General features: G+C 35.6%; 1 protein-coding gene across 4 annotated transcripts in view; it reads right to left on the bottom strand.

The window, feature by feature from the left end:
• CC2D2B (coiled-coil and C2 domain containing 2B) overlaps window positions 1-12,124 on the bottom strand; it is a 106,866-nt gene that overhangs the window by 87,721 nt on the left and 7,021 nt on the right. Inside the window, exons 3-8 of one of the 4 annotated variants that reach the window (XM_055300174.1) lie at window positions 11,297-11,373; window positions 10,866-10,943; window positions 8,809-8,892; window positions 4,728-4,926; window positions 4,287-4,423; window positions 4,054-4,182 (exon numbers count right to left, since the gene is read on the bottom strand). In XM_055300174.1, the coding sequence (XP_055156149.1) occupies window positions 4,054-4,182; window positions 4,287-4,423; window positions 4,728-4,926; window positions 8,809-8,892; window positions 10,866-10,943; window positions 11,297-11,373 (704 nt within the window). Of the gene's footprint in view, window positions 1-1,335; window positions 1,404-3,876; window positions 4,448-4,727; window positions 4,927-8,808; window positions 8,893-10,865; window positions 10,944-11,296; window positions 11,374-12,124 lie in introns of those variants that run through there. The other 3 variants (XR_008661198.1, XM_055300176.1, XM_055300175.1) reach the window with 3 other exon arrangements.

The raw sequence follows: 12,124 nt of genomic DNA, 5'->3' as shown, positions 1-12,124 counted from the left end.
AGAAATTTCAGAAATCCAGGCACTATATTTTTTTTAACATTACACGAAAACAACAGAGTTCTGTGACATTAGAAAAGTTATCAGGGGCCACCTGGGTGGCTCAGTTGGTTAAGTGTCCAACTCCTGATTTCAGCTCAGATTATGATCTTAGGGTCATGGGATAGAGCCCTGCATCCAGTTCTCTGATTAGCAGGGAGTCTGCCTGAGATTCTCTCTCTCCATCCCCCTCTGTCCCTCCTCTGTGCTTTCTTTCTCTAAAATAAATAAATCTTAAAAAGAAATAAGAAAAATGAATAGACAGTAAAAGAATATCCCCACAAAGTACAACAGAAAGAACTCCAAAAACAGATAAAAATAGAAATATACTTTTGAATGAGCTAAAAGAAAGTTTTTATGACATTTAGGAACATAAATCAGAATTAGAAAAACTGAGAAATGAGGTGACAAAAAAATTAAAAATTTTAGAAATTAAGCCTAAACTAGAAGGAGCACCAGAACAAAGAAACACCCCACTCTTTCTTCTAAGGTGGAAAAGGAGAAATCTTTCCAAATAAAAAAGAAATGGATAAAGAGAAAGAATTCATTCAATAGATACAATAGGAGATAAAAATAGACCAGAAAAATCAGATAAGTGAACTAGAAGACAGATCAAATAAAAAATACTCAGACTAAAGATCAGAGAAAAGACAAGAATAAAAAAATAAAAAAATAAAAGCAAAATAAGACACAAGGGACATGTGTACTTGAAGTCCCAGAACAAAAAAGAGGAGGAGACTAAGGCATTAGTAATATTTGCTAAGAAAATGGCAGAGAATTTTCTAAAACTTATGGATGACATGGAGTCTTACATTTAGGAAGCTCTAATAGCCCAAAGCAGAATAAATATTGAAAAAAACCCCACAGCTTAACATATACCGGAAATTACTGAACACCAAATAGAAAAACTGAAAACCAAAATAAGACTTTAAGACAGCTGTTTAAGGGGTGCCAGGGTGGCTCAATCAGTTAAACGTCTCTTCATTTTAGCTCAGGTCAGGATCCCAAGATTGTGAGATCAAGCCCCAAGTAAGACTCCATTCAGGGAATAGAGCCTGCTTAAGATTTTCTCCTCCCTCTCTCCTTGCCCCTCTCCTCACTCTCTAAATAAATAAATACTTAAAAAAAAAAAGATGGCTTTTCAATGAAACAATGCAATTCAAAAGAGAGTGGAAAGCTCTTTTCAAAGTGCTAAAAGCAAAATAACATCCAACCTAGAACTCTAGACCTAACAAAAAATACTCCATTTCAGATTTTTATTTTATATATTTATTTTATTTACTTCAGAGATGTGCTAGAATTCTCCACTGGACTTGCAGACTTCTACAAAGGCACTCTTCTCCGTGGGTATTGTCAAAATCAGTGAACTTTGGGGAGAAAGAAAATAGAAAATTCTTATACCGTTATGATAATGATACCATTCTCTCCAGCTTTCTTCTTCTTTATCAAGATTGTTTTGGCTATTCAGGGTCCTTTGTGGTTCCCTATGAGTTTTAAGATTGTCCATTTCTTTGAAAAATACCATTGGGATTTTGATTGAAATTGCACTGAATTTGTAGATTGCTTTGGGAAGTATGGATATTTTAACGATATTAAGTCTTCCAACCCATGAACACATGATGTCTTTCCACTAGACAATCTTTTAGTCTTTTTTTTTTATGATAGTCACAGAGAGAGAGAGAGAGAGAGAGAGAGAGAGAGAGGCAGAGACACAGGCAGAGGGAGAAGCAGGCTCCATGCACCGGGAGCCTGACGTGGGATTCGATCCCGGGTCTCCAGGATCGCACCCTGGGCCAAAGGCAGGCGCCAAACCGCTGCGCCACCCAGGGATCCCGACAATCTTTTATTCTTAAAGAAACTGTATCTATAATTAAAAACATTCCCACAAATAAATTTTCAAGCCAAAACGGATTCATCACTGAATTCTCCCGAACGTTTAAGAAATAAATAACACTAATATTGTACAATTCTCTCAGAGAAGAGAAAAAGAAAAAATATATTTCATACAATGGAGTTCTAGATAGCAAGAAGATTAAGCAAATTATTGTTGCATGCAACAACATAGAATACCTACTCTATTATTCTATTTATGTAAAACAGGCAAAAGTAACAGATAAGAATAATCTACAGTGGTAAGGTATAATAGCAGTTACCTAGAGGGTAAACAGTTACTGGAAAGGACATGAGGGGATCTTATGGAATGATCTCAATGCTGGTTATACAGGTTTGTTGACTTCGTGTAAATTCATCAAGCTAATATACTTGATATGTTTGTATTTCTGTAAATAAAGATAAGTGAATACATTGCTAAAATCCCTCTCAGAGTCCTGGAAAGGGACCTCTGCAAAGTTAGGGACCCTAAGCTTAACACTCCTTAGCTTCACAGCAAAATTGCCTCAAATCAGAGGCAATGACAATTCTCTTTCAGAGATCTGATCTTAAGACACCAGATTGAGGGGTGCCTGGGTGGCTCAGTCGGTTTAGCATTCAACTCTTGGTTTTGGCTCAGGTCATGATCTCAGGGTCACGAAAACTGCATGCAGTGGGGAGTCAGCTTGAGATTCCCTCTCCCCTTCCTTCCCCCATCTAAAATAAATGAATCTTAAAACAAAACAAAACAAAAAAGACACCAAATTGAGCTCTCTAAAAGTGATTCTATATATGCAACTGAGGATCAGAACAGAAGTCTGTGGAAATACATGCTTGGGAGTCACCAGCAAGCACATGGTAGCAGCAGCCATTAAGTTGCCTAAAGGCATTTTGTATAGTAAAATAATAAAAGGCTTTCTTAGCAGCAAAAAGTGTTGGTATATTTTTAGAAGATCCTGAAACAATTTATAAACAGTATAAAGATATGAAAAACATATCACAATATAAGAAAAAAAAATTTAATTTCCTGAATTCTCTGGGCAAGACATAGAAACTAAGGAAGAAAAGAGAGCATATGTCATATATAAAGACCCTCACATGTTACAGAAAGACAAAGAGATTCTCAAAACTATTAATCTCTTCAGATAAGGGAGAGCCCTCATTTCCTCAGGCTGTGAGGTATCAACCTCATAAGTGCCCTTGCTTTTAATATGTCCCTGCTATTGGAATATGCAAGAACTACAGTTGTAAAGAAAAAGCATTAACTACAGAAGGCATATAATTACTGGGAGAGGATAAATAACTCACAGGTTCAAAACAACAGAGGGAATAAAGAATAACATCCTATTAAGTGTTTTTAGTGGCTATTTTTTCCACTTTATATCCATTACAGCCATATTTCTTATATATGGAACAGTTAAGGAAAGTGAATGGGAAATTGAGTTTTTGTACATAGTTCTGATTTAAATTTTTCAAACCAGCATTTAAATATAATTATTTCTTTTTAAATTCAATTAGCCAACATATACTACATCATTAGTTTTAGATGTAGAGTTCAATAATTCATTAGTTGCATATAATACCTAGTGCTTATTATATCATATGATGTAATGTCCATCTATTTCTGTCTAAATATTTCTTCTTGTTAGGTTAATGGACTGCTAATTTTCATAATGTCTTAGAATACATATAAAATTTGTTTCTTTGCTTATGAATATAACATACATTCATTTTCGAAATTTAGAAAATGGAGAAAGAAATAAAGAAGAAAATTAAAATAATTCTATATCCTATTATCCAGTGATAATTATTAACTTTGATATATTTTTCCAATCTTTTAATATATCTACACATTTATGTACTTATTCATTTATTGATAAATTCATTCATTATCTGTTTTTATAAAATTAGGATCATATTGTAACTTCACATTCTGCTCTTTTCACTTTGTAATTTAAGTATTTCCCCATATCACTGAACATTCTTCAAAAACAAAATGGCTATTTTACATTTCATCATAGTTTTGCCATTATATTACTAGATTTACTATTATTTTACAGGGTGAATTAATATCACAAAAACATAAGTTATAATTGTTATTACAAGAATTCTTCTCATCATAATAACAAATAAACTGTTGTTGGTTACCTTTCTGTATGTGGTCTTTAGCGCTGGATTTAAAGATCCCTTGTTTGTGTTTAGCCTGAAATTCCATGACTGTCTAATGGGCGAAGGTAATGACATAATTTCTCCACTTTCTTCAAACCAACACTTTCCCTATCAAAATTATTCATGAAATATCATAATAAAATATTTCACCAAAAACAAATGTCACATACTATCAATGAAATGGTATAAAACTTGTTAGCTGGTGCACTTGCCTCTTCTAGAGTAAGCAGGCGATTTTCCATTTTGTTGCAGGTCTTTTTATATATTTGTGGCTTTCTCTGAATATAGAATCCTTCATCTTCTAAAATGCGTGGAATCTTATCTTTTGGCAGTTTACGCTGGTTGACCACTTAACAACAAAACCTAGATATTACTTTGAAGTCCAAAATGTTAAACTGGTATTGACCAAACAAGAAACAAAAAGGTAATATATACTCTATCACTGAAGTTTAGCAGGAAATCTAAATATATATTTATCAGAAATGAGTTCCTTTAACCAATTTCCCTAAAGTCAGAGAAGACATAAAGACCAAATAAAGAAAACTTTCTGTAATATTAAATCAGTACATTTTATCTATCCAGCATACAAAGCAACTATTATTCTATAATATGATTTATTAATGATTTAAACATTTTGTTGTAAAGAATTCTACCTGGAGCACTACTTGGGACAAAAATGTATGCCTGTTGTTTTTTGATTTGTTCTTGATCATCTTCATATTCAGCAGCTTTTACTTCAAATAAATCTGGAAAAATGACTTCCTCCGTAAAATCTTCGTCTTGGCCTTCAGCAAAAGTTTGTAAGTGATCACCAAGTGAAAAATGCTTGGAGTAACTATCATTTATTGATCTCTGTTGAATGCCAAAAAGAAAAATAAGTAAGCATGCTGTCCCAAGTGATTAATATATAGATAAGTGATGTGTATTGGGACCTTGCTGGGAATTGTCTTTCTGAGCCAAGCCGCCTAAGTTAGAGTTTAAGCTTAAACTATTATAATAAAATTTCATTGAACATAGAACTCATTTATGGCTTAATAGTACACAGAATGATTTTTCTAAAACCTTTCTTTGCAATTCACAATGCAGGAGTACTGAAATAGAACTACAATTCAAGCCCCTCCTCTTCCATGGAAAATGCCCTGAGATATTGGACTATGATATTTCAACTACTGAGAATTCACAGTGTAAGGCAAAGTCCAAAGACACTAGGGCACGCAGTCTTAAACCACTCTTTTTTCACCATTCAGAAAGCAATGTTTTCTAAAATTATATGGAACAATCATGCTAGTTTCTGGATGGTATTGAAAAGAAAAAAAAAAGAAAAGATTCAACATAGAAGTCTACGGCAGAATGATTATAGTGAAATTCTGAAATATGATAGATACTATAAAAATTATAAACAATCCAAACATAGGTATCTAGATAGGTGTATTACTAAATATAAAAATGCATATTTTTATATCAGGATCAGAAATTTTATATGAACCTCTTCACACACAAAAAAAATCACCAATTTATTCTGGATAACTTTACTTGTCTAATTTGAAATCTACATATATTGAAAAACAGAAGGACACAGAAAGTGTGTGAGTCATGCAAATAAAAGCCCTCAATTTTCCAAAACATACACTTGAAGATAAATTATTTTTTTTATCAATTATTAAATTAAAAAAATAATCACAGAATTCCTTTGAATAGAGAACCTTACATGGCTTTGACCAGCTCTGACAAAATTAAGGAATTAACATAGTTAATCAACACCTAGGTTCATATCAAAGTCATCACAACATCATATCCTTCTCCTCTCCCCATCATGAAATCAAAAAATTATTTTACATTCAAAAACCTTGTGGCATCTTTTCCAGAATTCAAACCAGGTATGACATTGACATCTAGAAGCAAGATTTGGGGGGATCTCTGAAGATGCCTATCACCTACAAAAAAGGGGCTCTTTGTTCTACCAGGAGCTCCTATTATCAGGCACCCCTGACAACATCCCTGGTGTGGGCTTTCATCCTGCCTTCAGAGCTAAGGACAGATGGTTGAGTATGTCAACCCTCGTCTTGGATCCCAGCCTTTTATTTATAACCAAACAGGTCTCTTTTATAAATCTTACCCTATTCAGTTGGCCTATATTTTTAGCCTGAGACAAACTGTGGTTTCAACCAATATAAGCCCCATCTGACCGATTATTCCTCACTTTATCTAAGGCTAGCTGTTCTCCTTCCTGGTCTTTACTATGCAGCTAACAGCAGAGCAGTGTCTGTGCTGTTAGGTACTGTGTGACAGGGAGTATGAGGTCAGAAGGCATCCACCTAACTTTCCATTCATAACTCTAGATGGATACACCTGAGCTTGTGTGGTAAAAAAGAGATATTACCTCTCCCTCCCCATGCCACAGGAACATGCCTTGTTAATTGTGGTGTGATAAGTAGAACTGTCAGAAAATAACTTTGGACCTCACTCTGGGCTGCCCAGACAGCATATCTGGGACTAGGACTCTCCTTTCTCCCAACAGGAAGAAACTCAGTCTCCCAAACAATGACTTTCTCTTCCCTGTGATGAGAGTAGTAGTTTCCTATGGACCTCAAAGTCACCAGGCACAGGGCAATGGCTTTTGAAGACAACACCTCTAAACAACCTGCATCTATCTAAACCTGACTTACTAAAGCCTAAGTAGCCTATTTGCCTTGCCTAATTTCTTTCATGCCTGCCCTCTGAGAAGGAAAAGCAGCCATAACCACAGCACCTGACCCTGGAATCTGCTGGGTGGACTTTCTCTTATTTACCCAGAAAATCTCATTCTTTAACCCATACTGTGAGACTTCACGAGGTTAGATGACTTAGCAGAGCATGCACATGTTTGAAACTCATTTATTCAATATTCATTGGAATATTCATTGAGTGCCTAATATGTTTCAGCAAGAAAATAAACAAATAGATATAGAAATATATGTTGGGTGGTAAGAAGTGTGTTGAAGAAAAAAAAACCAAGATAAGAGGACAGAGAATACAGGCTAGGTGGGTGGAGGGCACTACTGTAGACAAGGTTGTCAGATACAGTATCTTAAATGACGTGTCATTTGAACAGAGATCCAAAGGGGGAGAGAAAGAGAGCAAGAGAGAGAGAACGCGAGTGCGCATGCATGAGGATATGGGAAGAGCTTTCTAGACAAATAAAAGGTACAAAGTCCTTGAGACAGGAGAATGCTGCAAGGATAGGAAGGAGGCCAATCTGGCTGGAGTTGGGTGGGTGAGGGGCAAAGTAGTAAGAAATGAGGGTGGAGAGGTACCAAGGGGCCAGGACATATAGGCTTTGGAGGACTTTTGCTTTTATTTTGAGTGAGATAGGAAACAATTACAAGGTGTAAGTAAAAGAATGGTCTGTCTCAGATTTTAACAGGATCACTCTGAACACTGCATGATATAGAAAGCAGACTGTGAAAAGAGGAAGACATTGGCAATGATCCAGATGAGAGGTTATGGTGGCTTAGACTAGGGTGGTACCAGTGGAGGTGGGAAAAGTGGGTCAGATTCTGGAATACTTTGAAGGTAACCAACAGAATTTGTGATAAGTTGGATTTGAAGTCTGTTAGTAAAAGAGGATATAAGCAAGACACCAAGGTTTGGCTGAGCACCTGGAAAAATGGAATTGCCATTTACAAATATGATTCTATTCAAATAAAAGTCTATGTATGTGCAAGTCTGGACATGAACATTGATAAAGGTGTGAAAAATGATAGTGGTTCATCTCAGAGCAGAGGGATTTCACGTGATTTTCAGTTTCTTCCATATGGTTTTCTGCACTCAAAAAATAATGTACATAGTTTCTTAAAACTTTTAAAAGATGAAGCTCTTTTTATTGTAGAAAAACCAACAATAACAAAGAAGGAATGGAAGGACTGGGCAGGATGCAAAGAGAGAGGGATAGAAGGGACTGGGAAGTAAATCATAACGGAAATGGGTGTTCAAGAGAGACTCAGGAGGCCCGAGGGATTAGACAGTGCTGAGCTACATCAGAAGACACTGGGTAGAACTCCAGGACATAGTAATACTGGGGGAGGAAACCAAGGAAACGGTGCAAAGACTGAAGGCAGAGAGGAACTGGGGAACGTGTAGAAGAACACAAGAGAGCAGACAGAGTGAGAAGGCAGATGGCTGGTCAAGAGATGGGGAAGACCCATAAGACTGACTGGTATGGGAAGAGAGGATCACCAGGGAATAACAGAGGTTCTGAGGAGTTTGGGAGACACTGGGATGAATTGCTGGAAATTAGAAGCATCTGGGATCCGACTGGGAGGGGTGAAGAATGAGGAAGCTATGGAGTGTAATGGAGATTTTGGAGAACAGAGAAGAAAACACAGGCTTCTCTGCCTTGCAGAGAAGGAAACACAGGCTTTTCAGCTGACAGCCAGTGCTTCCAGCTCTACTGATATTTCACCCTCTATGTCTAAGCTTCCTCACCAAAAAGGAAACATTCTAATAACGCCTGCCTCACATGATTATTAAGGGAGTATTGAATGGCGTAATCCATATTAAAAATTTAGTATAACATGGCACAGAACATTAAGTACTCAAAAAAATGTTTGGAAATATTATTTTGAACTGATTCTTAATTCAAAAAGAAGGTGTCTTGATAATAAAAATTTCATCTCCCATCCAAGTATTTCATCCTATATCTTTAATAAAGAGCTAATTTGCCTAAAACATGAGAGGAAGGGGAAGAAATCCAACCTGCTCTGAGTACCAGTCCAAAGTTGAGCCCTCTTCACCACTTGACATGAAAAACAAAAGACCTTCATCCAATGAGACTTCAGTCTGTGGAATAAACAACAGGAAACCAGTATTTAGGGGGGAAATAAGTATTTTTTCTGCTGATAAGTGGAAGAAATACTTTTCTGTAATATGGTAAACAGTAACTGTCATCTTATTCACAAGCAAGGAGCAGCAAGAGTCTATCTGGTTCATTATTTTTTATTTAGATTTTATTTTGAAAGTTCTGGTAACTGCAATAAGAAATAGAATAAAGTAGAGCCCAAATCGTCTGCCTCCCAAACTATCTCTTCACTCTAGTTAGAGCATTAAGAGTATTACCTTAGAGTTTGATCAAAATGAGGGCCCCAGGCAAATTCTTCTTTTCTCTCCCTGTTTTTGGGTGCTTTCATGTATGCGCACGATCACACACAAGTACCATCCCAGCCCATCTACAGTCTTTTGTCGTTATAGATAGTTAAAACTATTAAAAGTGGCATATCCTTAGTCATAAATTTGCTGACAAATAAGCTTTCATTTTTTGGTACGGTCAAGTCTGATTTTTTTTTTTTAGATTTATTTATTTGATAGAGACAGAGAGAGCAAGTGAGCACATGAACGCACAAGTAGAGAGAATGGCAGGCAGAGGGAGAGGGAGAAGCAGCAGCCTGATGCAGGGCTCAATCCCAGAACTCTGAGATCATGATCTGAGCGGAAGGCAGATGCTTAACTGACTGAGCCACCGAGGTGCCCCAAGTCTGAATCTTTTAAATGTAAATCACATACCACTTCTCTCACACACATATTAAAATGAACTGTTTTTTAGGGAGATTTGGGAAGAAATTAATTCTATAACAAAGAATAAAACTCATAGTTACTAGAAATCCAAGAAATTTAAATATATAAAATACAAAACTTATCTTGTTTGTACCTATAATTTTTTTGTACCTATAATTTAGCTGCCACATTAAAAGTCATTCATCCTGCAACAATGCAACATATCTAAATTGTCAGTATATACCTTATCTCCCTTCATCTCCGCTCATCAAAAAACCACTTGCTAAATCCTCAACTTCCTGAGCAGATATTCCTATCCAGCAGTTGGTATGGAGAATCTGAGAAGCCAATTTCTCTTCTTTTTCACCTCTTTTGATACTCAATGGACCAACTTTGACAAGCTTCCAACGTTTTATTATTCAGTTACATTAAATCCAATTTAGGCACATTTTTTTATTTGTTGAATAGCATGTACACACACATCTTTTAAGTCTGCTTTTACTTTTAAATTTAATTAAAATAATTCTTACTAAGCACTCAAGATGTGGCAGAGACAAAGATGAGTTTGAAAAAAATCCTTGCATTTTAAAATTTGTAGAATTAGTATCATTGCTTATGGCAGAAATGACTAATTGTTCATTACTGTCTTTTCTCCCATCTCTAATAATAGAATCTACTTTTGGGGAATGTGGGGAACCTAAACATTTTCCCTACATTCCTTTAGGGATGTGCAGTTTGCAGATCTTCTCCTGTAAGAAATCTGGCTCTTTCCTTCTTTCCCTGGGGCTAGCAAACAAAGACACTGGAGCTTTGCCACTGGACTCTGAGACGAGAGTCATCTGCTGTAGATGGCAGAAGTCACCTAGCAGCTAGGCTACTTATCTGTTAAACTAGAGAGAAATAAAACAGTCCTAATTATGACATTTTACTTGGAATTTTTTGGTTAAAGGGGCTCAGCAGCCTTCACCCTAAGTAAGATAGTTCCCCCAAACGGAAGTTGTTTTGTCATTTCGCGTTTCAAATATGTAATTACACATTGAATTGTAAAACAAAATCTGTAAGTCGGGGTATCTTTTATTATACTTTTTTAAGACAAAAATAATAATTGGCATGAGGGATCTTTGCGGAGTGACAAAAACAGATTATAGTGTTGAATGCATCATATAGTAAGTTTACCAGAATAATTAAATCATACACTTAAAATGAGGGAATTTTTGCTATATAAAGTATACTTCAATAAAGCTGTTTTAAAAAGTGTAAACGAAGTTATTTACCTTACGCCAGTGATATACATTATCATCAGTGAGTAGCTGAGTTGAGGATTTTTCACCTTGATTAATCTGAAAGACAACATAAGTAAATGGCATGGAAAATTTAATCTTCACAAATATAGACATAATTGTGCTTGTAACTCTTTTGTCCAAAATGGATGAAAATCAAGATTTCTCAGTTTTTAACAAGTATATACATGTTTTCCCTTAAGTTGTCATATATAATTACCATGACCAACTCAACTTTTCTGGGCTTTAGGTTTGAAAAAAAAAAAAGGATGGGAAAGAACTTGAAGCTTTTGGGATTTAAGGAACCATATCAAGGCTGAATTTTCAATCTTTTTTTGACAAAGAGAAGTTTATTATAATACATATTGCAATAAATAGTAAATATGAAAACAGGAAAGAAAAAGAAACATTACCTTAGCATTTTTTAGCTTCTCTCTTACTTTGCCTCTCAACGTTTCTATTACATTTTGATTTTCTTCTGCATCTAAATCTATCAAGAAGTCAATATAATAGAGTTCATGACACTTTCTTACAATAAAACAGCAACAGTGGCAAAAGTGCTTATTAAATAGCTAAATTGCATGCATTTCTAAAGATCATGACAATTACAAAGACTGGGTCATTGCCCCATGTGAGCTTAGAACCTAAGACCAAAGACTTTTGTTCTTTCCCCTTTATTCCAATCTGGACTAAGTAGTCAGGACTGAAATTTGCTTCTTCTTGTAACTTTCCCCCCTACCTTCTATATTCTCAGCTATTGGAGATGATCTTTCTTTATTGTCAGTCAAAAAAAGAAAGAAAAAAAAGAGCAAGCTCAAATAAGCATGAGAACAGCTATATTCTATGTAGACTTCCACAGGGTATACAAATAATAAAGCCAAGTTACTTCAATTTGATTAAACTAGAGAGAAATGAATCTGGAAGAAGAGAGATAAGTCTCTAGGTACCCATTTTAACTAGTTATGTCAGTTCTGAAAAATCAGTACAATATTGTCAATCTCTATTTCTGCCAGCTCTTAAAGGATATGAAACATAGAATATAAAGGTTCCAGGGTAGTGTGTGCACTCCAAGCCATGTGTTATTCTCTGTTCATCCACCAGATGGATTGAGAAAGACAGGGGTTTGGTTAGTCCTGTGTACAGTAGAAAATTGAGGGCCCATTAGTTAGTCTGCCTTGCATTTTTCTTTTTCTTCTCCATTGAGTACTCAAAGGTTGCATAGAGGCTAATGGAAATAAAGA

The sequence above is a fragment of the Nyctereutes procyonoides genome, unplaced genomic scaffold, assembly GCF_905146905.1.
Source record: "Nyctereutes procyonoides isolate TBG_1078 unplaced genomic scaffold, NYPRO_anot_genome, whole genome shotgun sequence".
In the NCBI taxonomy this organism is placed as follows: Eukaryota; Metazoa; Chordata; class Mammalia; order Carnivora; family Canidae; genus Nyctereutes; species Nyctereutes procyonoides.
Note: the sequence above shows the minus strand (reverse complement) of the source record. Positions and strands in the feature narration are given on the sequence as shown.